The 26,799-nt window shown below is 48.9% G+C and overlaps 1 protein-coding gene across 3 annotated transcripts in view; it reads left to right on the top strand.

Annotated features, from left to right (window-relative positions):
* PFKFB4 (6-phosphofructo-2-kinase/fructose-2,6-biphosphatase 4) overlaps positions 1–14,619 on the top strand; it is a 38,390-nt gene extending 23,771 nt beyond the window's left edge. For 2 of the 3 annotated variants that reach the window (XM_081071421.1, XM_081071422.1), the window contains 5 exons: positions 8,419–8,523; positions 9,409–9,538; positions 9,646–9,708; positions 10,615–10,679; positions 12,600–14,615. In XM_081071421.1, the coding sequence (XP_080927547.1) occupies positions 8,419–8,523; positions 9,409–9,538; positions 9,646–9,708; positions 10,615–10,679; positions 12,600–12,659 (423 nt within the window). In that variant the 3' untranslated portion in view covers positions 12,660–14,615. Of the gene's footprint in view, positions 1–8,418; positions 8,524–9,408; positions 9,539–9,645; positions 9,709–10,614; positions 10,680–12,599 lie in introns of all 3 variants that reach the window. The other variant, XM_081071420.1, reaches the window with a different exon arrangement.
* Positions 14,620–26,799: the final 12,180 nt, after the last annotated feature.

Raw genomic sequence — 26,799 nt, 5'->3', positions numbered from 1 at the left:
TGTTGGGGGCCGGCCCGGTGGTCAGAGCTCCATGCTCCTAACTCCGAAGGCTGCCAGTTCGATTCCCACATGGGCCAGTGTGCTCTCAACCACAGGTTGCCAGTTGTGGGATGGTGGGCAGTGCCCCCTGCAACTAAGATTGAACATGGCACCTTGAGCTGAGCTGCCGCTGAGCTCCCAGATGGCTAAGTCGGTTGGAGCGTGGGCTCTCAACCACAAAGTTGCCAGTTCGATTCCTCGAGTCCTGCAAGGGATGGTGGGCTGTGCCCCCTGCAACTAGCAACGGCAACTAGACCTGGAGCTGAGCTGCGCCCTCCACAACTAAGACTGAAAGGACAACAACTAGAAGCTGAATGGCACCCTTCACAACTAGTCCTGGAAGTACACACTGTTCCCCAATAAAGTCATGTTCCCCTTCCCCAACAAAATCTAAAAAAAAAAAAAGATGTTGGTCAGGGCTTTGACTCCTCTGAGGTTCGGGGTCTTCTTCCAAGCTCACATTCTTGTTGGCAGAATTCATCTCCTCATGATTGATTGTAGGAGTGAGATCCTGTCTCTTTCTAGCTGTCAGCCAAAGGCTGTTCTTAGCAACTAGAGGCACCCACCATTCCTTGCACGTGGCTCTCGCAATGGCAATGGCATCGTGATTCTTCACAGCCAGTAAGGGAGTCTATCTCTCTGTAGGCAGTTAAGATGGACTCTTACATGGCATAACATGGTTATAGAACTGACGTCTTCGCCATAGTGTCTTGGTTAGAAGCCAGTTACTGATTATGCCTGCGTTCAAGGGGAGGGGATTATATAAGAACGTGACTCACTGGGAGTCACCTTAGGGTGTGTCTGCACCCCCAACCCCAAGATTCTACCATCAGCCTTTTACTCTACCTACTTTATCACTTCCTCTTCTCCATCCTTGGGTCATCTTGATGTTTATTTTTTTCAAAATGTATTTGTCCATCAGGATGTTGAAAGTAATTAGAACATAGCAGTCAGTTATACTCAGTATCAGCTGTTATTACCCTTTTTCCATCTTTTGAATTTGTGGGATTTTTTCCTTCTTACTTACTTAGATTTGTCAGAGATTAGTCACTCACGGAATTTTTCCCCAAAGAACCAGATCTCAGATTGTATCAATTCTTTTGTTTTTCTGTTTTCTAATTTATTTTTTGCTTTCGTTGATACTATTTTCCTTTTATTTACTGTCCTTTGGTTTTTTTAACTTCTAGAGTTTATTGACGGCATTTATAGTCATTTTGTCTTCTTGAATAATGAAAGCATTTAAAGCTATTTTCTGTTTGATTTTATTGTGTTGCAATCAGAGAACATGACCTGTAATTTCAGCCTTTTGGAATTTATTGAGGCTTTCTTTTTGTTGTTGTTGTCATTTTTGTCGCGGATATAAATTACAGTTGTATTCAGAAGTGTGGGTTACACAGGAGGGCACTAGTGCAGGGCACAGCCCCATCTGGGCACTTACAGGACAGGATGCACTTACATACACGATTTCCAGACAATTCCCACAGACCCAAGTCAACACCAGGGCATGCAAAGCAGAGACTAGGTACACCACCGGGGCAAGGCGTGTATGTGTATCTTGGAGTAACACAAATCTGCCAAAGGGCTGTTTTCATGCATTTGTCCTTGCAATCTTGGCAGAATCTTGGGGGGCACAGGGCTGGGTGGCGCCACATCTGCGGTTGAAGCCAAATCTCTCAAGGCAAAGCTCCCCCGGGGGTGCCAGGGCCCAGCCCTGCCAGACAGCACCAGTGGCAAAGGGACAGACTGTGGGAAAGCGTGGGTCCTCCTTTGGGGGCCTCAGGAGTATTGAGGCTTTCTTGATTGTCTAGAACATGGTAAATTTTCATAAATATCTCATGGCTATTTGAAAGGAAGGTCTGTTGTCCCTTGGTTGGGTACAAAATCCAACGTATGTCCATTGCCCAATTGTACAAGTCACAGGGTTTTGGGGTATGTGTGATAATGAAGCATTCTAATGTTTAGAGTCTTATATTGAAGTATTTCAGGTAAAATGGAATCATGTCTGGCATTTTCTTCAAAGTAACTGAATTGATTGGGGAGAGGGAAACAGGTATAGCTTTAATTGAAACAAGATTGTGTGTGTGTTAACATTTATGGCTAAGAGGTGGGTACATGGGTTATACTGCTGTCTCTCCTTTCCTGTATCTTTGAAAATTTCCATAAGAAAAAGTTTGTGTTTGTATCTCATTAATTTCAACTTCTTTAATTATATCGTTCAAATTTCTGTGTCTTATTTTTTTGTCTGCTTGATCTTCATAAGTCAATAGTCAGATGTTGGATACTCTATAATTATGACTTAATTTTTCTTGCATTTTAAACAATTTTGCTTTGTTTACTTTACTTTTTTCTTTCTGTATTTTGATGTTTTGTCATAAAGTCATTTTAAAAGTTCATGACTTTTGAATTTGTGGGATATAAAAGGAAACAGATGGCCACTCCAATTAGGTTAATTCAATGATGGTTTATAAAGGGACTGTTTACCAGGTGTGGGCAGGATATGGGGAAACCACAAGAGGCATTGCGTTGTCCTGACCTCACAGCAACAGGGATCATTGCTTTCCTTGGGGCAGAGGAGAGAGGAGGTGGAGAGGATATAGGAACTTGTAGGCAGGGAGCAGTGAAAGAGGGGCAGCCTGATGAGATGGGATCTTGGGTGAGGACCTAGATGGCAGAAAACAACTCCTTCAGGAGGGAGCCTGGGAATAAACATCTCAACCTCTTTCTCCTCCGTCCCTGTGACACCCCCTGCCAGTGTTCCTCATGGCCTACCTAGCCCAACGAGAAATTAGTGGCCATGGGAGCCTTGTGGATGCAGTCCACAAGGGTCAGCCTCCTGGGGCGGAAAGCAGGTGGAGAAGCAGGAGAAAGACCTGGAGGGGCAAAAGAGATGATTCCGCACACATGTCCTTTTGTTGCAGCATTTAAAAGATGCTGTCCCATTGTATTCTGGGTTGCATTGTTTTTAACAAGAAGTGTGTTATTCTCATCTTCATTCTGTACATAATACATCAGCTTTTTCCTCTGGTTTTAGTGTTTTCTCTTTATCACTGATTTTCAGCGGTTTGATTATGATTTACCTTGGTATGGTTTTCTTTATGTTTATCCTGCTTGGAGTTTATTGAGATTCTTGGATTTCTGGGTTTCTAAATACCAAATTTGAAAAAATGTTAAACCATCATTTCTTCAACTATATTTTCTTCTGCCCTCTGTTCCACTCTGGACTCCAACGACGTGTATATTAGACCACTTGGTATAATATATGTGACCTTTGGGATAATCCCACAAGTAATTGAGCTTCTGTCCATTGTTTCTCCATCTTTTGTTATTTTTGAGCTTCAGTTTGGATAATTTATATTGTTATGTCTTCAAGTTCACTTATCTTTACTTCTGTGTTTTTATTAAACCTGACATTTATCAGTTCAAATGTGCTTTTTAAGCTTTAGGAGTTCAATTTTGTTCTTTTTTTGTGTCTTCCATTTTTCCCCCAATTATGTTCTGCTCTTCAGGAATGGCCTCTGGGCAGTAAGCTGCTGTAGGCTTCTGGTGTCCCTTCTCTGAAGGATCACAGCCCTGCTCTGCCTGTTGTCTGATGTATAAAAACCATTGTTGTATATATTTCGTCAAGTTTTTTGAGTGTTTATGTTGGAGCCAGAGCAAATCTGGTACCAATTACTCCATTATAGCTCAGCCATTCTTTTGGATGGTTTCTATTTCGATATAAACCACTTTTTGCATAGATTAATTTGAATATTACCATTCCTGCTTTTTCTCCAATTTGTTTTTATTGTGGTAAAATACATATAACATAAAATTTACTATCCTAACCCCCATGTTTAATTGTACAGTTCAGTGATATTAAATACATTCGTAGTATTATACAACCATCACCACCATCCATCTCCAGAACTCTTTTTATCTTGTAAAATGGAAACTCTGTACCCATTAAACAATAACTCCCTATTCCCCCGCTGCCCCACCCCCTGGCAACCACCATTCTACTTTCTGTCTCTATGATTTTTTTTTTTAAGATTTTATTGGGAACAGAACTTTACTGGGGGAACAGTGTGTACTTCCAGGACTTTTTTCCAAGTCAAATTGTTGTCCTTTCAATCTTAGTTATGAAGGGTGCCATTCAGCTTCAAGTTGTCCTTTCAGTCTTAGTTGTGGAGGGCACAGCTCAGTTCCAGGTCCAGTTGCCGTTGCTAGTTGCAGGGCGCGCAGCCCACCATCCCTTGTGGGAGTCGAACCGGCAACCTTGTGGTTGAGGAGACGCTGTCCAACCAACTGAGCCATCCGGGAGGCAGCTCAGCTCAAGGTGCCATGTTCAATCTTAGTTGCAGGGGCGCGCTGCCCACCATCCCTTGTGGGACTCGAGGAGGAGTTGAACTGGCAACCTTGCGGTTGAGAGCCCACTGGCCGATGTGGGAATCGAACTGGTAGCCTTTGGAGTTAGGGGCATGGAGCTCTAACCGCCTGAGCCACCGGGCCGGCCCTGTCTCTATGATTTTTGACTAAGTACCTCATATAAATAGAATCATGTAGTATTTTCTTTTTGTGATTAATTTATTTCACTTAGCATAATGTCCTCAAGATTCATCCATGTTGTAGCATGTGTCAGAGTTCACTTTCTTTTTAAGGATAAATAAGGTTCCACTGTGTGTGTGTGTGTGTGTGTGTGTGTGTATCACATTTTGCTTATCCATTCGTCTATCAATGGGCACTTGTGTTACTTCCATGTTTTAGCTATTGTGAACAGGGTTGCTATGAACAAAGAGGTACAAATACTTCTTTGAGAACCTGTTTTCATTTATTTTTGGTCTATACCTAGAAATGAAATTGCAAGATCATATGGTAATTCTATTTTAATTTTTTGGAGGAACAACTGTACTGTTTTCCACAGTAGCTGTACCATTTTACATTCCCACAGTGCACAAGGGTTCCAATTTCTCTACACCCTGGCAACATACTTGTTATACACTTGTTATTTTTCTTTCCTTTTTCCTTTTTCTTTCTTTCCTTTTTTTTTTATTTTTATTTTGGGAGTAGCCATCCTAATTGGTATGAAATGGTTTCTTTCTCAAGCAGCAGCTCCCTGAAGCAGGTTAGGGCCCAGTGTCCTCCAGGGACATGGATGTGGCCCCAGCATCTGGTTTCGCAGAGCAGCCTGCTGCCACCCCACTTTTTTTCCTTTGAAATTAATTTGATTATATTCCTAAATTAATCTATTTTCCTAGATGCTTGTGGATTCCTTTCTTTATCTTTCAAGTTTGGAAACTTCTAATATCTGTCATCTATTACTCATCTTTCCATGTTTATCTTTTCTCTTTTCCTCTGTTCTGGTAAACAGCCTAGGGCTGATCTTCTATTTCAACATTGTGATTTTCCACAATTTACTGCCTTACTTTTCCTTTTCCTTTCCTTTTCTTTTTTTGTTTTTTTAAATAACAGGTCTATTGAGATATTCACATACCGTACGGTTCACCTATCTAAAGTGTATAATTCAGTGGTTTTTAATATATTCACAGAGTTGTGCAACTATCACCACAGTTAATTTTAGAACATTTCATTACTCCAAAAAGCAACTCATCGCCCCAATTTCCTTGCAATCCCTCCCCCCAGCACTAGGCTCCCACGGATCTATTTTGTGTCTATAGATTGGCTTATTCTGGGCATTTCATATAAATGGAATTATATGATATTAACTGTCTTGTGTGACTGGCTTCTTTCACTTAGCATGTTTTCAAGGTTCATATCTGTGGTAGCATGTCTCAGTGAGTACATTCCTTCAATTGCCCAGTAATATTCTCTTGTATGGATATAACACACATTATTTATCCATTCACCAGCCGATGAGCATTGGGTAGTTTCCATATTTTGGCTTTAGGAATAATACTGCTATGAATATTCATGTGCAAGTTTTTGTGTGGACACGTTTTTATTTCTCCTGGGTATATACCTACGTAGGAGTGGAATTGCTGGGTCATACAGACACTCTACGTTTAACCTTGTGAGAAACTGCCAGACTATTTTCCAAAGGGCTGCACCCTTTTACATTCCCACCAGCAGTGTATGAAGGTTCCGATTTCTCCTCATCCTTGTCAACACTTGCTCTTCGCTGCCTTTTGGATTGTAGCACCCGACACCAGAACATAATTTAGCCCAGTTCTCTGCCACTTTATAACAAGGATCACCTTTTCTCTCATGTCCAGTAACATGCACTACATTTCCTTCTGAGATCTCACCAGAAGCACCTTCAACATTCATATTTCTAGCAATATTCTGTTCTTGGTGTTATATGCATTCCTTAGGACAATGGAAGCTTCTCTGCTGTGCTTCACTTCCTCTGAGCTGTCACTAGAAACACTTTTAATGCCCATATTATTACCAAGTATCTTAGTGGTTACCAGCAATCCTTGGCATTCCTTGGCTTACAGCTGCCTCATCCCAATCCCTCTCTCCATTGTCACATTGTCATCTTCCCTGTGTGTGTCTCTGTCATCACACGGCCTTCTTGAAGGGACACCAGTCACTGGATTGGGGCCTCACTCTTATGGCCTTGATTATATCTGCAAAGACCCTATTTCCAAATAAGGCCATGTTCACAGCTATCAGGGGCTAGGACTTCAGCGTATCTTTTTTTGGGGGGACACAATAGGTAGTTTGTGTCTTTGTAGGAATTTTCCTGTTTCAGCTAAGTTATCTAATTTGTTGGCATATAGTTGTTTGTAATAGTCCCTTATAATCCTTACTTGGTAGTAATGTCCCTCTTTTATTCATGATTTTAATAATTTGAGCCTTTTACTCTCTTATCAATCTAGCAAAAGGTTTGTGAATTCTGTTGATAGTTTCAAAGAACCAACTTTTGGTTTCATTGCTTTTCTCTATTTTCCATTCTCTATTTCATTAATTTCCAATCTATTTTTACTGTTCCCTTCCTTCTGCTCGCTTTGGGTTTAGTTTGCTCTACTTTTTCCTATATTTTAAGGTGGAAGGTTAGGTTATTGATTTGGGATCTTCTTTTTTAATATAGGCAGTTACAGCTATAAATTTTCCTCTTTATCTTTCTTTTTTTTATTTTTATTTTTTAAAGATTTTTATTGGTGAAGGGGAGCAGGACTTTATTGGGCAATAGTGTGTACTTCCAGGACTTTTTCCAAGTCAAATTGTTGTCCTTTCAGTCTTAGTTGTGGAGGGCGCAGCTCAGCTCCAAGTCCAGTTGCCATTGCTAGTTGCAGGGGGCACAGCCCACCATCCCTTGCGGGAGTCGAACCGGCAACTTTGTGGTTGAGAGGATGCGCTCCAACCAACTGAGCCATCCGGGAGCTCATCGGCAGCTCAGCTCAAGGTGCCGTGTTCAATCTTAGTTCCAGGGGGCGCAGCCCGTTCGTTGTCCCTTGTGGGAGTCCAGGAATCAAACTGGCAGCCTAATGGTTGAGAGCCCAGTGGCCCATGTGGGAACCAGCAGCCTTCGGAGTAAGGAGCACGGAGTTCCAACCGCCTGAGCCACCTGGTTGGCCCCTAGCTTTCCTTTTTAATAGACAACTTTGCCCCCAAGGCTTTGTCTAGGAAAAAAACCTAGGACAAAGGCAGAAACCGGCAGTTTTTTATTATGGGTGTTTCATTGCTCCTTCCTTACTCTGCATGTCTGGTCTGTGGCTTGAGCCTCGTAGGACAGCCACTGGTCAGTTGACACATCTTCCTGAGCTCCTTGACAGAAGAGTGGATTGGGGGGAGGTTGTCCCTCTTCACAGGGGCCCAGGGAAGGGTCTGTAATGTTGCTCATAATATGGGTCGGTCAGGGCTGGTCATGGCTAAAGAAGTGATGGCCCCACGTGCTCTGGGCCTCTCTGGCCCTTAAGACATTTCAGTGTTTTCAACCAGGGTTCTCTGCTGTTTGTTTGTTTGTTTGTTTGTTTGTTTGTTTTAATGGCATTTGTATAAGGTAATCTATGGGTGTGTGTGTGTGTGTGTGTGTGTGTGTGTGTGTCCTGAATGACACGAGTGAGGTCTTGCTTTATACTTTGCACCACAATCCGTACTCAGAGTAGTATTTCCACAGCACAGAAAACAAAACACACATTAGAAAAGACACATACTTAGCCTTACTAACTGGGATGGATAGATGATGGATAGGTGAAAAGACTGTTCTAATAACTTTTTACAAACAAGGGTTTGTAAAAGGGCCACCCCCTGTCCCTGCTCAGTGTTTCCAGAGGGCCAGCTCTTCCCAGGTGGGAGATTCTAAGCTCCAGGCTGGGAGGGCCTCCATGGCCCAGGAAATACCCTGTAAACCTGGTCTGTCCTGCCTGCCCTCCCCCCAACACAGGGCTGACTCCCTGACCTGGTATGGCAGGTGAGATGACCATGGTGTCTCCCTAGGGCGTCTGTGAGGAAATGACCTACGAGGAAATTCAGGATCATTATCCACTGGAGTTTGCCCTGCGGGACCAGGACAAGTACCGGTACCGGTATCCCAAAGGGGAGGTAGGTGGAACTCGGGGGCTTAGTCCCAGCTACCTGCTTGGTGGGACCCTGTGCGGCTGAGGGCCCTATGGGGCTCTGCGGGGGCTACGTGGGCTACAGGGGGGACTGGCCTCAGAGGTAGACCAAGCTGGGTGTGTGTGTCACCTCCACCACTTCCCAGCCGTGTGGCCCAGGCTGTAGTTCCCTCCTTGGGTTGTGGATGGACAGTGTGGCACTGGACTCCCAAGCCTGAGACCCATCAGATCCCTGCCCCCCATTGCTCCCCAACTTTGCCTTCCCTTTCCCAGGGGTATCACAGGGTGGTCCCACCTTCCCTACAGCTGTAGATACCACCCCCAGCCCAGACCCTCCCAGGGTTGTTCCTGGGACCTCAGGTATTTCCGAAAGTTTGTACTCTGGAAGTTTTGGGGGTCTTTGCTCCAGCTTCCCATACCCAAGCCTCGTTCTGTGCATTCTGTCTGCTGTGGGTAGAAGGGAGCAGTGTCTTTCCCACTAGTCACCAGTTGCCAGCATGTGAATTCCAGCAGCTGAGGGTTCAGCAAAGGGTCCTGTGGGTGGGCACAGAGGTGGCCCCTTGGGATGGCAGCTTGAGGCCCACCCAGCCCTGCCCTCTCAGTCCGCCCAGGACCTGGCTCTGGGCCGGGGGAGGTCATCCCTTCCCAGACTGCCAATCCTCAACCCACAGCTTCCCTCTCCATCTGACATCTCGCTGTCATAGTCCTGTAGGGGCAGGCCCAGCACTGAGCTGCCCACCCCCATGCCTTCGGGAGCCTGCCTTCTGAGTGATGAGGGGTCCTAGAGTGAGGAGGTGGCCCGCTACCCAGGATGTCTCCATCCCTACCCCTGGAGCTGGGCCTGAGGGACCCTTCCTGCTTGCCCTTTCAGTCCTATGAGGACCTGGTCCAGCGACTTGAACCTGTCATCATGGAACTGGAGAGGCAAGAGAACGTGCTGGTCATCTGCCACCAGGCTGTGATGCGCTGCCTCCTGGCCTATTTCCTTGACAAGGCGGCAGGTGCGGGCTCTGCCCCCGGGGAGGTGGAATGTGTATGTATGAGAGAGCGAGAGGGACGGTCACCCAGGCATCCCTGGCGTGCCAGCCCTCCCCGTCTGTGTCCACAGAACAGCTGCCTTACCTCAAGTGTCCTCTGCACACCGTCCTGAAGCTGACCCCTGTGGCTTACGGTAAGGAAGCTTCCTGCACTGACCTGGTTGCTAGACTCTGGCTATCTACAGAGTCCCTTGATTTTCTGCAAATCCCTTGAAAATTCATTAGGAAGTCATTCCTCCTCGCTCCAACCTCCTACCTTTCCTAATTTGCTTGTAAATTTTTGCTTCCATTTCTGTGGCCATGGGGAGCCTCCCCAGCTATCCTTTCTTAACCGTCACCCACCCACACAAGGGGCTTTTCCACTGGTTTTTCCAAAACCCCCACGAAGCCCCACGGCTCCCAGGACCTAAACCTTAAAATATTCTGGGTGCAATGTGGTTTGCGTTCCGCCTGTGCCTTGGGCTGTGCCACCGAACGTCCTCAGGCAACTTCCTCATGAGCTCCTGGGTCTCGGCGCCTCACCTTCGGCACAGTTAGGAGTACGTGTTCTCTGCAGGATGATGACAAACTCAATGGCAGCTGATATCATTCCAGTGTGCGGTCCCCCCGGTCCCCCATTGCACTGAGCACCTGGCACGATGTTGATTCAGCCTCGTGTGTGACAGGGTTGGGTATGGATGCTTTGGGGACCCTGAAGACTGAGCATAATGGCCCTGTGCTGAACTAGGCCTGTTGCTCCTCAGACGGCCCTTGGTCCCCGAGGTAGGAAGCCTGGGTCCTCAGTGTGGCCCTGCCTGGGTGTCTGGACTCCTCACCAAAGCTGCGCTGGGTAGTGGCACTTGATAAGCATGGGCCTGACAAGATGCCCCATCCTTCCTCACGGGGCCCCGCAGCGCTGCCCAAGATGGAGGGACGAGGGTGGGGCTGAGACAGTGTTCTGTCCACAATATACCTAGCCTCCTCCTGAGAGAAGGTTCTACCCTCTGTGGCTCCAGCTGCCTTTGAGAGGGGAAATGAATTTGCATCTTCCCTTTTGGCAGGTTGTAAAGTGGAGTCCATATTCCTGAACGTGGTAGCTGTGAACACGCACCGGGACAGGCCTCAGGTACCAACAGGGTCACTGTTGGGGGGGTGGCCACAGTTTCCCAGGGGTGTCCAGACACGGCATCTTCCAAGCCCAGGCCCAGCTGGGGCACCTGCCAGAATGAGCTTGACTTCTCTGCCCAGGTGGCTCTCCTGTCTGCCAGGTGAGGCTATGGCTCTGTGTGGTGGTGCCCAGGAGGTGGGGAAATCCTTGGAGCTCAGCCACCAGGCGAGGAAGCTCCTGAGCCTGGGTGTGGCGGCTCCCCAGCAGTCCCAGCAGAGAAGTCTGAGCCAAGGAGGGTGTCCCAGCTGAGGAAGAGGCTGGAGGCCGACAAGGGGACAGGTGGGGATTCTTCTAGCAGCCCAGGACTCATGAGCACCTTTTCAAGCATCTTTTAAAATTAAAATGGTGTTGTGTTTGTTGAGCCCTGCAGAAGCTGAGGGCTTCTCGGCACTGGGCAGAGACCTTCCTGCAGAAGAGCAGTCCTCCACCCTGTCTCCCCCAGTGCCTTGTTTAAGATAAAAAGCTCCTCAAAGTGTCCCCCAGAACCACTTTCTATGCAGGGGTGTCCTTCCACCACATTGCTTACCTTTCCCCCTGATGCTGAGGGCATGACCACCCCTTCCAGACCCTATTCCCAGAGTCTACGGTACCAAGAAGGCTCCTGGGGCCTCAGCTGTGCCTACTGCATCCACGATGGGGTATGCTGGGCCCTGGGGCCATGCCAGGCATTGGGCTGCTGACCTTGGCCTTGAGCCCCTCAGACAGAGATGTGTGGGTCTGTCTTCCCAAAGCTGCTACTTCTCTCCAGGGCCAGTCACCATGCAGACTTCTTCCCCATTTTCCCTGAGAGTCTGATCCAGGCCCAGTCTGGCCTCCACAGTTCACAGGGGAAGACATCCTAACAGGCATCCTTTGTGTTGAAGAAAGCCCAGAAGGCATTGGGCCCCAGTGCTGATTGGCAGGGTGAAAGTGAGAGAAGCCCCTGGACCTGGCAGGCATTGGGGGACCACAGGACCGGAGCCAGCATGGCCACGGGATGGCTGGCAGCCACCCTGCCTGACTCTGCACGGGTGCTTCTGAGAGGCAAACTAATGCTGGCCACAGGTTCCCGGATGTTGCCTTTCAGGTGGTCAGGATCTGCAGGTGCTGGCCCATCTTTGGAGGTGGGTGGTGGTAGAAAGGGGGCACTTAGGAAGCCTGCCTCTCATGAAAAGTGTACCTGCCACTCCTATTCTTGTGGCTGGTCCTATGAATGGGGTGTGGGCACGATCTCCCTCCCTGCTGATCTGGGCATGTCACATTGCACAGGGCTGCAGCCAGGTTGTTGGTGGCCTGCTCTGGCAAGTGATGATTATGCATGTCTCACACAGTCAGTTCCTTAAGCCGGAGGTACCCTGGGCTCCACAGGGAATGGACAGAACTCAGTGGGGGCCACCTGCAGCTGAGGCCTTCTGGAGGTCCAAGAGGGCCTGTGCCCAGCTCTGAGAGGAGAGTCCCGGCTGCTGGGGCTACATCTGACACCGTCCACTGACACTTGGAGTCAGGAGGAGGGCACTCCCCGGAGCTGGTCCCCTCCCTGTCCCCACTGATGAGGATTCAAGTCCCAGCCAGGTGTTCTCCTTACTTAATCCAGACCTGAGGCAGGAGGTGGGGACGGCCTCACTATGGGTAATGCCTGACCTGCTTGCAAGGAGCCAGCGGGGACCAGGGTCATCCTCAGCTCCCACTTTGGTTCCTGTGTTTGTCCACCAGCCATGCATCCAGAGGCTCTTGGGCCCTTGCTGTTAGGAAAGGTTGGGGTCTGCAGTCCTACAGCCGGGGCTCCCCGGGGTGAGAATGTGAGCCCAGACGCCCTCAGCAGTGAGGAAAGCAGACAGTGGGCAGCGGGTGTCTGTTCTTGCCTTAGGGTGAATGTTCTGTGTTTCTATTTTTGTGCAGAATGTAGACATCTCGAGGCCTTCAGAGGAAGCCCTGGTTACAGTGCCTGCTCACCAGTGACTGTCTCAGCCACTGCAACCCCGGCCAGGTGGTGGTTTCTACAGACAAGGTCATTCCAGGCCCCCTGGCCACGTGACAGTCACCATGCAGGAACACCCTCAAAGCTGGATGTGGCTTATGGTGCCCAGAACCCCCACCCCTGTCTGCCTGCTTCCTGTTGACAGCGATGGGGTTGTACCTGGTGCCTGACCTGCTGCTGAAAATCACTCAGCCAGACTGTGCCTGTTCAGGCTGGTGAGACGTTGCCCAGCACTGGACCCTGTTGTAGCTTTGGGCACCTCGCTCACCAGTCGGGTTGGCTTCATGAGGTGTGAAACCCTAAAATGTGAAATGGAAAGCACTGCTATGAGGATCCCACCATGGCCAGGCTGCCTGGGGTGGACCTGGGGACCCCTGCAGGTGCCCTGCAGTCCTCTCTGTGGCCATTTCTTGAGTCAGAGGCAAGGGCTTTGTGGACTCCTGAGCTCCACTGTCTTCGGTCAGAGGAGAGCCCTTCCCAGCCTGCCCTGCCAAGAACTGAAAGCTTCTGCCATGGCCCTTATGTCCGAGCCACTTAGAAAAGCAGTGTGCTCACTTCAGCACAATGCAATGTGCAGAAGCCTGCAGGGAGCACAGCATTTACAGTGACCTTCCCAGGCGTGCATACACTGGAGTACTTGTGGGAGCTGGTGGCCAAGGCCGCCCCTTCCCGACTGCTCCCACGGTGAAACCTTGGAAAGACGGTGTTGTGTGAGTTACTCTTCCCAGTGCACATGCCCAAGTGCTCAAGGGAGATGCTGCCGTCCCATCACCCCTCCTGGCCCTGCCCTCTGGGCACCCTCCCGCCCCTGGCTACCTGTGTCCACAGAGGAGTGTACACGGGGGCAGGGACATGTATTTGCTGTGAATGATGGAGAAAAGCTTGTTGTGGTCCTGTAAAGCCCATCCTAGCATTTGTTGCCCTCCACCTGTGAGACTGAGCAGGGGGAAGGCTGGCACCCGGAGGCAGCCTTGTCCACGGGGGATTTTTTCCAGACACATCACAGCTTTTGATTCATGTGAACGGGCGCCTGTTGAAAATAACCTCGGGAAATCTGCCATCTCTCATGCCCCTGAGTTCTTTTGGGCTCGGAGAGGCAGGCCAGGCAGCGAATTCTAGCTCCATTTTATAGCTGGGCAACCAGGCTGGCCAGCAGGTTGAGGGCTGGGTGAGAACGTGTCTGGGTTTGTAGTCACATGCCAGCTGTCTCTCCACAGGTGGACCTTGGTGACGCTAGGCCCCAGGATCCCAAGTCCACTTTGTACCTGCAACCTAGACTGGGCCTGGCAGAACAGTCCCCGGGTGCCCCCTGCCCCTGAGGGAAGTCCATTTCCCTGGCCCCAGCTCCTGGTCACCTAGCCTCGTGTGCTGCAGTTGCAGACAAACATGGTGCAGAGATGTCCAGGTGGGGCTGGGGCAGGACCCTCCTTCTGGACTTAGCTCCCCTCAGCCCCAAGCCCCTGAAACCCAGGGCCACTGCCTTTGGGACATGGGGACTTCAGCCATTGCTCTGTGTGCCCTGGAGTCTCGGTGACTTTTGGTCATCTGGACATGCTCACTTATTAGCCACAGCAGGTCCCTTTAGTCAGTTCCATGTACGTGTCCATCTACCTGGATGTCACCGCCTCACCGGGACCTCAGGCTGGCTGAGGTGAGACCAGCGAGGCCTTTTCACTGTGTGTCCTGAGAAATGTGACAGGGCAGAGGGAAGTCTGGTGTCACAGCCTGGATGGGGCAGCCCCTCCTCACCTGTCCCCCGGAGTGGTCTCTGCACTGGCTGCCAACACCGGGTTGGCGGCCAGGTTTTAGCCATGAGCGTCGATGCTTGTGTTGCAGATGTTTGACTGCTCTCCCTGGAATGGGTGGTGTTGGATCTCAGCCACACAGCACACTGTATCCAGCATTCTTTGCAATAAATAATTTTTAAAGGAAATCCTAATCTAAGGTTGTATCTTGTGGCCAGCTTTCCGTTTGTGAGGTGTTCTTTCTGGCCAGCTCTGTAGACGGCCATGTTGTGGTCTCTGTGTTGGGATCCTTGGTCCAGCTCCCACCCCCAGGCCTACTGCTCTCTGGGAAGGAAACTGTCTTGCCCTGGAGTGAGTCCTGGGTCTGGCACACATGGGCAGGGCCCCAGTTTTCTCTGGGCCAACCTAGGGTTCTGGGCCCTCACCCCTGATCAAGAGGCAGATGGGTTGTATCTGAGGTGGAGCACCTATAAGGGGAGCGTTCTAGGGTCCCTGGAAATGTGGGTCCCAAATGTTGCCATCCTTGGGGCAGGGGACCAGAGGCTGGGTCAAGGATGGAGGGATTACACAACCCCATGGGTGAGGGTGTGTTGGCTCCTTCTATTTTTTTACCTACCTCTGAGATGGGGAAGACGGTGACAGGGGCAGGGTTTTTCCTTTCCCGTGCCTCAGAATTCCATTGGAATGTCTACACCTACCTCCTGCGCTGGAGCTGGGCTGTTGGGAGGGCAGATAGCAGTGGTGCTTGTCTGTGGACATGAGTCCGGACATGGCTGGGTGCCCAGCTGGGGCTCTCCCGGTATGTCAGGGTGGAGAGTGGCTGTGGCTGGGCTGAGCTATGGTTCTGCTGTCCCCAGCTGTGTCACGGTGGATGACAAACCCCTGGACTCATCCCGGGCTCAGAAAGCTATCAACCACCACTGTCTTCCTGGTAGGTGAAGATGGGCAGCCCAGCGGTCCTCACCTGTGTACCGGCACTGAGTTCCTGGGGTGGACACCTGACCTCGGAGGCTTCAGCACTTTTTGAAAAAGGTTTTTAAGGTTTTTAGCAGCAAGGTAACAACAGAAGGAATGATATGTAACTAACAGAATTTTTCTTCAGGTTCAATGTTCTACCACAACCTAGAAAGAGCGATTATATGTTGTCATGTTGAAGAATTGTGTAGCATTTTGGGTTGCTAGGAAACAGTGGCCATTAGGCCGGATCAGAGGATATTTGGATTGAATGAAATGTTGCAAAGACAGATGTCAGCAATATTTGAGTTATGTTTATAATAATTATATACTATATATTAATAAATTAAATAAAATAAGATGATCACCTTCAAACGGGAATGTCGCCATGTTTGGTTTTCGTCAGTCGTTACTCATCCGCTGGGGCTGGGCTCATCGGTGTTTGATCAAAACAATTTTATTATAAGTGACAAATGGCTTTGTGGCAAGCCAGAACTAGTGTCTGCCACTCCCTGGTTAATGGCCACAGGTCTCTGGGAAGGGTGGTGAGGAACGTGCCAGCAGGAACCTGTGCTACTTTCACAGGGCCCTCCTGAGAGGGTACGCACCCCACTTCGTTCAGGGGCCCGAGTTTGTGAACTGATCGTCTCTGGGAAATGGGTGAGAAATCCTCGCTTGCAGTCATGTCTCTTGGTCAGCCCTCGTTATTTTGTTCTGCACATCAAGTAATTCCTGCCGTGTGTCAGTCCCCACGCCACTCCCTCCTCTGGCAGCTCAACACTGCTACTTGGCCCTTGTCACCCAGGTCTTGATATCTGCATGGAAATCCAGGAGCCATTCCAAGGAGAGTGTCTCCAGTCAGCATCCCTGACACATGGAGGACAGGCTCTTGTTATGGGTGAATTGTGTCCCCCACCAAATTCATACGTTGAAGACCTAACCCCCAGGTCCTCATAATGTGACCTTATATAGAAATAGGGTCATTGTAGATGTAATAAGACGAGGTCATACTGGAGTGGGGTGGGCCTTAATCCAAAATTCCCTATCGTCTTCAGAGAGAGAGCATGGCCCTGCTGACATCTTGGTGTTAAACCTCCAGCCTCCAGAACTATGAGACAATAACTTCCTGTTGTTTAAGACAACAGGTACTTTGGTACTTTGTTACAGCAGCCATAGCAAACTGAACATTTTCAAAGATGCGCACCTTAGCAGGGAACTGAGTAAGGCCTTGGTGACAGGAGTATCTTCTGGGTCCTCTGCAGGGACTCAGGGAGAAAGTGAGTTGTCTAATCAATTCAGTCCAACATTTGTCTTGAACGAATGAGTGAATCTTCCTGAGGCTTTGGATTCTTTCCTATACATTCTACTAGGGAACTTTTGGCATCTCCATTGCATGTAGTAAGACCCAGCATCATTTTAGCCAAGCATGTAGACACAGAACAACCCCAGCAGCTTAAGCCAGCAGCTGTATCCAGAATTTCTGGCAAGTGCACCTGTATTGATAAATTCAGCCCAACGTAAACTTACAGTCTTATCTCCCTGGTCCAGGACGTCAATCTTGTCCCACATAGTCTCCATACTTTGGCCAACATACAATAACAAAGTCTTACAATTCTTTTAATATATATACCTTCCCGTCTGGGTTTGACTTTGTCATAAGGTCTCCAGACATGCTGGAATCCATCTCGAGTATGAGGCACTGGAGATACCAAAGAGTTGGGGAGGAGGGGCATGAGAAGAATTGGTACCCCCTTGGAAAGTAACGCCCTCATGAGCTCTGGGGGGTGTCTTGCTCCATTGGGCAAAGGAGGTGCAGAAGGCCTGGGGGTTGGTGGTAATCTGATTCCTGCGGGTTCTTTCATATCACTTCATTTTGTTTAAGTCCTTAACTTAATGCATTAAGTGTCCATGGACTAAGCAGTAGGGAGACAGCAGTAAGCATGACGGGCAGGGCAGACTGCCTGCTGTCCCGGAGCTGACATTCTGGTGGTGGAAGACACAGTCAAGAGATTAGATGTAGTATATCAGAGGGTGCTGAGACAGGAGGGTGTGGGAAGGGGGTGTGGGAAGGCCTCAGTGAGGTTACCAAAGGCCTACACAAAGCCGTGGCACACTCCACAGCCAGCACAAGGCTCCGAGGGCAGGCTGAGCCCGGTGAAGTCCAGGAACACAGAGGAGCCTGGAGTGGCGGCAGAAGAGGGAGCAAGAAAGACAGAGCAGGTCAGAGGTCATGGGGGACAGATGATGTGGGGCCTTAGAAATGGGGGGCCCATGAAGGACCTTGAGCCAAATGATTGATCTGATGAACATTTGTAAAGGATCCTTCCGGCTGCTGCTGCATCAAGAACAGACCTCATGAGACAAAGTAGAAGCCAGGGGACCTGTCCAAAGGCTGCTGTGATAATCCAGGTGAGAGACTATGATGTTTGTGACGGAGCTGCTGAGAAGTGGTCAGATTCTAGATGAATTTGGAAGATAGAGCCAAGACTGGCAGATGGTTTGGATGAAGGCATGTGAGAAAGACATGATGCCAAGGGATGGGGTTACCACTTACGGACATGTGGAAGCCCGCAGGAGGGTCAGCAGTTCTGCTGAAGGCACATTAAGATGAAATTCCACTTAGATATCCAAGTAGAGATATTAACAGGATAGTTGCATTTTCAAGTCTGGAGCTGAAGAGGCCTGAGCTGGAGATACGAAACGGCATCACCAGTGTGGATTGTATTTACAGCCATAACACTGGATAAGTTCTCCAAGGGAAATGTGCATAGAGAAGAAATGAGGCCTACAGACCGAGCCCCGGGGACCCCCCACACTAAGAGCTGGGGATGAGGAAGACCCAGCAAAGAAGTATGAGAAGGAGCAGTGTGGGGAGTGTGGGAGGAAGGCGTAGTGGCCCGCTGTGTCACGTGACTCTGGGGAGGAGGGATCAAGGAAGGTAAGGACTGAGAACTAACCACTGGATGTAGACATGTGGAGTCCAGTTTCCCAGAGTCTCTGTGTACATACTCTGTCATGATAATGGTTGTTGACCTTAAATAGACAGCCAGATATTTCTCTAGCAAAATGGGTTTACCTGGAAACAACAAAGAATTGCAATTTAGAACATACAGTCTAATGTTGAACCACATGCAAGTCCAGAGACAAAAGGAGAGGAACATTCTTTTATAGAGGTAAAGAGGGGTTCAGAGGGGTTGTTGTAAAGAAAGAGTCCACTAGAGGACACTGGCAGTTCATAGTGTAGTGGCTTTTCATTGGCTGAGTGGTTGCTGGGTGAGAAGCAGACCCTCCTTCTTCCTGCTGGAGTAGTGGAGTAGTAAAACATCTTCCTTTTGGAGATGGAAAGTATCTCTCTTCCTGTTTGAAGTAATTGACAATTAGTAGTAGTGTGAGATCTCTCCCTACAGGCAATCCTAACTCCAATTTAAATGGGGTTTCTGTTTATTAATCTTCACAGTGTCTAACTTTTACATAAAAGGCTTAGTGAGGCTGTAAATTCAACCAGTATTTAATCTGGAGCCTATAGAATCAGCCTTGGGGTTTCATGATGGACTATCTCAGTCCTTTTGGCTGCAAGAGATAGGAGATGCCTTTCTAAAGTTGAGAAAGTTTTCAGTTTGTGCCTTGACATAAACAGCTAACAATCTGACCATGTTATTCTCTTTCTTTAAGCTGTTTGGTGCTGTTAGAGGCAACCAACTGACAGCAGTCAGTGCATTTCTCAGGCTCCTCACGCTATTCTAAGATGAAAGCCTTGGGTCTCCCAAAGCCTTATCCTCAATGAACTATCACCGCAGTGGCCACCCGCGGTGTTGTTTTCCTGACACCACTTCAGACACAAAATTGTGTGTGTTTTCATTTTCATACCAAAAACCAATTCTCTGATTCTCCCACACCAAGTGGGTGTCCAACAATTCAACTCAGTTCTGACACCAACTGCCAAGTTAGTGCAGACCCCACAGGTTAAGGGCTCAGTCCCACAAGACTGCCCGTGTTGCTGAAAACACAGTTCTTTTTATCGTTACTGGAAAGAATTCAAGGACGCACCGAATAAGCCAAGCAAGCAGTGGATTTATTAAAAGAAAAGAAGGTAGTACACGTCCAAACTGGGGGGAGCGGACAGGCTAGGAAAAGAGCAAGTGCATCAAAGAACAAAGGGGCTTAGGAATTTATTAGAATGAGGATATCAAATATTCAAGGTTTAGGGGTGGCGTTATAGGCATTGCCACGTGGGGTCTTCACTGAGCACTCCTTCGCTTCAGAGGTGGGATTCCTTTGTCCTTATTTGGCCCTTGTCGGAACTGTCAGGGCAACAAAGGGGATGGAGATATTTCCCTGCCTGCAATGCTAATAGTGTTATAATCCATTACAATTAGCTAAAATTCACCTGGAGAGGCAAGATGGCGTCCTGGGTCTGTTCTCGGTCACCAAAATCTAGTTTTCCCGGGTCTGGTATCTGCACCTTTTCTTAAGAATGATCTCATCTCCTCCCTCCTTTGTTTTCTAGCACTTCTTCTTTCCCTTCCTCCCCCTCTCTAACCCCCTTCCGCCCTTGTTCTTTCTATGTACAGTAACACCCCCCACTTCATGTGCCAGCCCCAAGAGGGCCACCTGTGACTTCTGACCAGTTGGCTATAAATTGGGGGTTCCTAACATCCTCCTCAGGTTTGGTAATTCACAGGACCGACTCATAACTCAGGAAAACCTTATTTGCAGTTACCAGTGTATTACAAAGGATACTACTCAGAAAGAGCTAAATGAAAAAGATGTATAGGGCCGGCCGGTGGCTCAGGCGGTTAGAGCTCCATGTTCCTAACTCCGAAAGCTGCCGGTTCGATTCCCACATGGGCCAGTGGGCTCTCAACCACAAGGTTGCCAGTTCAACTCCTGCAAGGGATGGTGGGCTGTGCCCCCTGCAACTAGCAACAGCAACTGTACCTGGAGCTGAGCTGTGCCATTCACAACTAAGATTGAAAGGACAACAAATTGACTTGGAAAAAAGTCCTGGAAGTACACACTGTTCCCCAATAAAGTCCTGTACCCCTTCAACTAAAAAAAAAAGTTTAAAAAAAAAAAAAAAAAAAAAAAAAAAAAAAAGAAAAAGATGTATAGGGAGAGGGAGGGTGACACAGAGCTTCCCAGCCGCCCACAGCTGCCACTGTCCCAGGTGGTATATCAATGTGCTCATAAACCTGGAAACTCCCTGAACACGGTTTAGGGGATTTTATGGAGGTTTCATTATTGGCATGATGGATTAAATCACCGGCCTTTGGCGATAGAAGTCAATTTCCACCCCCCACCATCCCAGGTTGGGGGTGGAGCTGAAAGTTCCAGCTCTGTTCCTGTCCAGCAATGTCTTTCAGGTGACCAACCCCATCCTGATGCTGGAATCTCCCCACCTGGAGTCCCCTCATTAGCATACAAAAGACAGTAAAATTCCAAGTGTTTTAGGAGCTCTGGAGTCTGGAAATAGGGACAAAGAGCAGCTATGAATTTTTTTTTTCAGTGTCTACAATCAATTTTATTTTAATATAATTTAAACCATTTAGAAAATACACACACACACATACACATACACACACACACACACACACACACACACACACGGGAGTTGATGTTATTGCATTCGGATAAAACTGGCAAGTTCTTGCTAACATAGCCTAGGAAACACCACCGAGGAAACCCAATACATTGGAGTAGATGTGGCATTTGGCCCACAGTTTGATTGCTCCGAGTTCACCTCAAGTTGTCAATGTTTGGTAGTAGGTGTGAATTGAGTCTTAGCGGTTAAGACTTCTTATGCATCTTATATGTATCTAAATTCTTACGCAGACCGTCACCTCGTAAATCCAAGTCTTCTGGAATAGTCTGCAGTGCTAATCTTGCAAATAAAATCAACATCCCATCAAAACACAGTTTGATAACTGGCACACAGCCCTCTTCAACAGCTCTTGAATCTTTTGCTTCTTCCTGTCGTTTTGATGGAGGTGATTTTGCATCTGCCGGCAGTTTCTGAGTGCAGACCGGGATCGTGTCTCGTGAAGTCGAAGAATGGACCAGGGAGAGGGAAAAAGTTTTAAAAAGAGGATAGTTTATTAGAGGCAGGAGAAAACGTTGCAGCTCCCAATCGGGAGGGGGTCCCGAATGGGGGGTTCTCCTTGACTGGGGCACAAGCTCTTACTTTTATACCTTTCCTTGCCTGCTTGGGGAAGGGGAGCTGTTTGAAGAAGGGAACTTGATTGAAGAAGGAAACTGGCGCCTTCTAATGAAATTCGTCTACCAGGTTCATTCTGCTTGTCCATCCTGAAGGAATTAGCAAAGTAACCCACTCTTATCTATCAGATCTGCTCCATTTGTCAAGCCAAAATGAATTTTATGATTAACCTCAAGGCCTTGTTACATTATGTCCTGGAGCGAAGGAGTGATTTCAAAACCTAAAGTTTTAGGATATGGCTGTCTTTGTTTATTCCACCAGGGACCTCCCTGTCTACCTAGGGACATGCTAACTCTGCTGTACCAATTTCAACTTATCATAGAATGAGGTGATCTTGGTACAACACACAAGCCATTCGTACCAGCACCCTAATCTGTAAAACGCAAACGTAAAAATTTTTCCTCCAACATTTTCGGTTACAGATTGTGGAAGATTCTTGCTTTCACTGATTTCTCATATCCACTCTTTTTCCAGGTTATTTAATTTTCCCCAAATTAAAATCCTGTGCTGCAGTTCCTCTTCCTCAAGAACCCCAAAGGGCTTCAGTCCAAATTATTAAGTTGGTGCAAAATTAATTGCGCATTTTGCAATTTAAAAAAAATAATCTTTTAAACCTCAATTACTTTTGCACCAACCTAATAGCTTCTGTGTGTAAGCAGGCAGGCTGTCTCCTTGGGGACTGCTAAGCTGATAGGAGAGGTAACGTCATAGTGTTTCAGTGGTGGCTGTGTTTGTTGTGATCCCTGCGTTGTAACTGGAAACGGTATTGTCTCCTGCACCGCCCCAACGCCCCTCCCACCCTCCCACATCCCCCCCCCCCCCCCCCCGCCCTACCCCCGTAACTGCCACCCTGGGCATGATCCACTACTGTGGTAGGGAGCTGGGTCTGCTTCAGCCCCAGGTTCCACAACTCTGAATCTTCTTCTAGCACATCACCGGTGGTGACGTTACAGGGTTGGGTTGTGACCGTGTTCCTTGGCTCTTGTCTTCTCAAGGGAAAGAATTACAGCATCTTGTGCAGGTATAGGTAGGGTAGTCAGAGGTTTATAAGCAAAGGCAGATACACTCCAAGATGTGGAGCAGACCAACCCCAAGAGGGGGAAAGGTCTCTCCTTACATTGTATGAAGGCTTTTATTTCTATGGGTGGAATTGCCTCCCCCTCTCTCTTTTCTTTTTATTTTATTTTTTTTAGATTTTTTATTGGGGAAGGGGAACAGGACTTTATTGGGGAACAGTGTGTACTTCCAGGACTTTTTTTTTTTTTTTTTTTTTACCAGGTCAAGTTGTCCTTTCAGTCTTGGTTGTGGAGGGTGCATGCAGCTCAGCTCCAGGTCCTGTTGCCGTTGCTAGTTGCAGGGGGCACAGCCCACCATCCCTTGGGAGAATTGAATGGGCAGCCTTGTGGTTGAGAGGACACACTCCAACCAACTGAGCCATCCAGGAGCTCAGCAGCAGCTCAGCTCAAGGTGCCGTGTTCAATCTTAGTTGCAGGGGGCAGAGCCCACCATCCCTTGTGGGACTCTAGGAGTTGAACTGGCAACCTTGTGGTTGAGAGCCCACTGGCCCATGTGGGAATCGAACCGGCAGCCTTCGGAGTTAGGAGCACGGAGCTCCAACTGGGTGAGCCACCTAGCGGCCCCTCTCTCTTCTCTTTATCTCTCTCTCTCTCTCTCTCTCTCTCTCTCTCTCTCTCTCTCTCTATCTCTGTCTCTCTCTCTCTGTCTCTCTCTCTCTGTCTCTCTCTCTCTCTGTGTGTCTCTGTCTCTGTCTCTGTCTCTGTCTCTGTCTCTCTCTCTCTCTCTCTCTGTCATGCAGGGTGTCAGGCAGTGTCTCTAGTCCCACTCCCCACATAAGAACGCAGGATATGGTGAGGCCAAAAAGGAACACCCACGGAGCCATAGATGGGGGAGTCATACTGCTATATTCTCGCTGGCAGCACTATAGTCTCACTGGAGGTTGGATCCACACTGTCCGCAACCCGCACTCCGCCGTGCTAACTGCAATCCGCGCTTGCCGGCTCAGCCACCATCTTCTTGCTAGCCCCCATATTTCTGCTAACATAGCCACAGCAGTTATATTAGTGGCCAATGGCTCATTGGTTACAGCTGACAACCAACTAGCCACAGCTGATGGCCATCCAATCACAGTTGATGGCCATTTACTACCTGAGTGAGCAACTTTCCATGTGAGGCCAAGAGCCTGGACACTGCACTCCTGGCTCTGTCCCCATACTCCACCCCTACAGGGTCTCACCTCACAATCTATGCGACAAGCGTCTTCCGAGAGGGGCCCTGTGCGAGGAGCCTGGAGGTGAATGCAATATCCTAGACACAGCCAGGCTCTCTGGACACAGCCAGGGTTTCTCAGGGCATCACCAGTCCTTCTGGGCACGGCCAGACTTCCTGGGCTTCTTAGGGTTCACCAGTCTCCCTGGGTACAGCCAGGGCCTCTTAGGGCACTGCCACTGTCTCTGGGCCTCTCAGGGCACCGCCAGGGTTTCTCACATTTGCTCGATGGTGGCCGGTCGAGACACAAAAGCAAACATCCGCCAGTTCCACTACATGACGGTATGTTCCCAAGCAGTCAAGTGGTCCATTAAATTAGGGATGGAAGGCAATTCCCCATAGTCCATAGTCATTCGCCAGGGCTGTCCTGGGGGTGAGGGATGACCTTGACCTCACCCTCATCTTCCACGGAGGACTGTGAGTGTTTCCTCCTGGGACTACAAGTCCTGCATCCGGGCTGCCTCAGCAAGAACTTCCCAGCCCACAGGGCCGCAAGGACCTTCGCTTTCTCCGGCCTCTGCTGGTTGGGGAACCGTCCACGACTTCCCTCCACGAGGGTCCAGCTCTCCGGCAGCTGCTCCTCCTGGTCTTCCTGAGACTGAGTGTTCATACGCACAAACTGCTCTACTGCCCTTCAGGGAGCTTTGGCTGGCACCGTATCCTGCCAACTACGCCATGTGTCACGCAGGGGACCCTGCTCGCTGCGCCACATGTCATGTGGCACGGCCTACAGGGTCTCAGCTCCCACTCCTCACATAAGAACGCAGGATATGGTGAGGCCAAAAAGGAACACCCAGGGAGCCATAGATGGGGGAGTCATATCACTATATTCTCACTGGCAGCATCCGCCTCTCTGCACTCCGCTTTTGCTAGCTCAACCACCATCTTCTTGCTAGTCCCCATTTTTTTAAAAAAAATTTGTATAGATGAGTATAATGTAACATAGAATAGCATGTGTTTAAATACACTATATCAATTATGGTACTGCTCCCTACTATAGCAAATAATCCCCCAAATGTATAAAGACCCCAACATGATAGAAGTTCATTTCTCACTCACATAAGTTCAAGGCTCTGTCCCCACACACTCTCTCTCTCTCTCCTGCTGAGGTGCCCATTCCTCCCTTTTGGTTCTCAAGGTACGTTCTGTTGTCCACGTAAGAAACATCCACACTTGTAGAGAAGTTTAATGAGTTTATTTGAGTCAAACTGATAACAATTGCTTGGAAGCAGAATCTCAGTGGATTAAGGAAATGCTCCGGTGGCGCAGGTGGTTGGAGTGCTGTGCTTCTAACACCGAGGTCGCCGGTTGGATTCCCACGTGGGCCTGTGAGCTGCGCCCTCTACAGCTAAGATTGTGAAAAACTGTTCTCCCTGGAGGTGGGCTGCCGTGAGCAACCGGAGGTCGGAGGTCGGCATGAGCATCAGAGCAGGGGAGCACAAGGCTCATAATACCAGCATGGGCCAGGGAGCTGTGTCCTACACAACTAGACTGAGAAACAACGGCTTGAACCGGAGTGGGGCGGAGGGGGCAGAAGAGGGAAAAAAAAAAGAAAATGCTCCATCAAATATGTGGTGATGGAAAGAGTGACTCAGGGTAGTAAACACACAATGTGATATATAGATGATTGTGGGGACAGAGCCAGGAGTGCAGTTTCCAGGCTCTCGGCCTCACGTGGAAAGGTGCTGGCTCGGGTAGTAGATGGCCGTCAGCACTGGCTAGTTGGCCGTCAGCTGTAACCAATGAGCCATTGGCCACTAATATAACTGCTGTGGCTACGCTAGCAGAAAATGGGGACTAGCAAGAAAATGGTGGCTGAGCTAGCAAAAGCGGATTGCAGAGAGGCGGATGCCGCCAGCGAGAATATAGTGGTACGACTCCCCCAGCTATGGCTCTGTGGGTGTTCCTTTTTGGCTTCACCATATCCTGCGTTCTTATGCGGGGAGCGGTTGCTGAGACCCTGCATGACTCCCTGCATGACAACATGGCCTCTTTTTTGTCCATACTGTCACTCTTCTTTTTATGATTTGAGAAGCTCACTAAAATGGTCTTGATGAGCAGTATGTACACTCCGATAAGCGGGATGTCTTCCTTTTCTGGCTTCTAACAACATATCCCTCTGACTTAGGGGTATGTGTAAGCCTGGAATCCTGCTGGGCTAGTGAGGCACTGGTGCCCGAAGTGAGGTGTGGGGACAGAGTCCCAGAGAGCAGTTTCCAGCCTCTCGGCCTCACCTCATCTACCAACGGAAAGGTGATGGCTAGGGTAGTAGATGGCCATCAGCTGTAACCAGTTAGCCATTGGCCACTGATATAAGTGCCATGGCTGAGCTGGCAAGCACGGATTACAGTTAGCAAAGGGTTGGTTGGTTGGCAGAGAAGCAGATGGCAGACTGCAAATCGAATCGCATGGCTCCTGCTTCCTATGTTTCCAACCCAGCCCCCAGCGAGAATATAGTGGTATATAGTGGACTCCCCTATCTATGCTCCATTGGTATTTGTTTTTGGCCTCCACATATTCTGTGTTCTGGTGCTGGGAGCGCAACTAGAGACCCCGCCTGACACACCCCCACCGACCTGGGCACCTGCTGCCCTTCCTGGTGACAATCAGTTGGAGGAAAGTGACTCTGCCTACCCTAATCACAAATGGAATTTATGAAAAAGAACTTGTGTAGCTCCCAGAGTCACCAAAGGGGCTGGAGGGTAAGACGTAGAGGCCACATTAACTTCATCTCCAGCCCAAATCAAGTTCTGCTTTGGCTTGGTGAGCAGCCACTGCCGCCACTGCAGGGCAAGCAGGGGACACAGCCCTCACCATAGGACCACAAACCGCATGCTGCTGCCCGGCTGCAGCCAAAGCGGAGTGCCTGTTGTCCTGCTGCTGGTCACCAGCTCCAGCAAACTCCAGAGAGGGGGTGTCCGG

This window comes from Rhinolophus hipposideros, assembly GCF_964194185.1.
Source record: "Rhinolophus hipposideros genome assembly, chromosome: 14".
In the NCBI taxonomy this organism is placed as follows: Eukaryota; Metazoa; Chordata; class Mammalia; order Chiroptera; family Rhinolophidae; genus Rhinolophus; species Rhinolophus hipposideros.
Note: the sequence above shows the minus strand (reverse complement) of the source record. Positions and strands in the feature narration are given on the sequence as shown.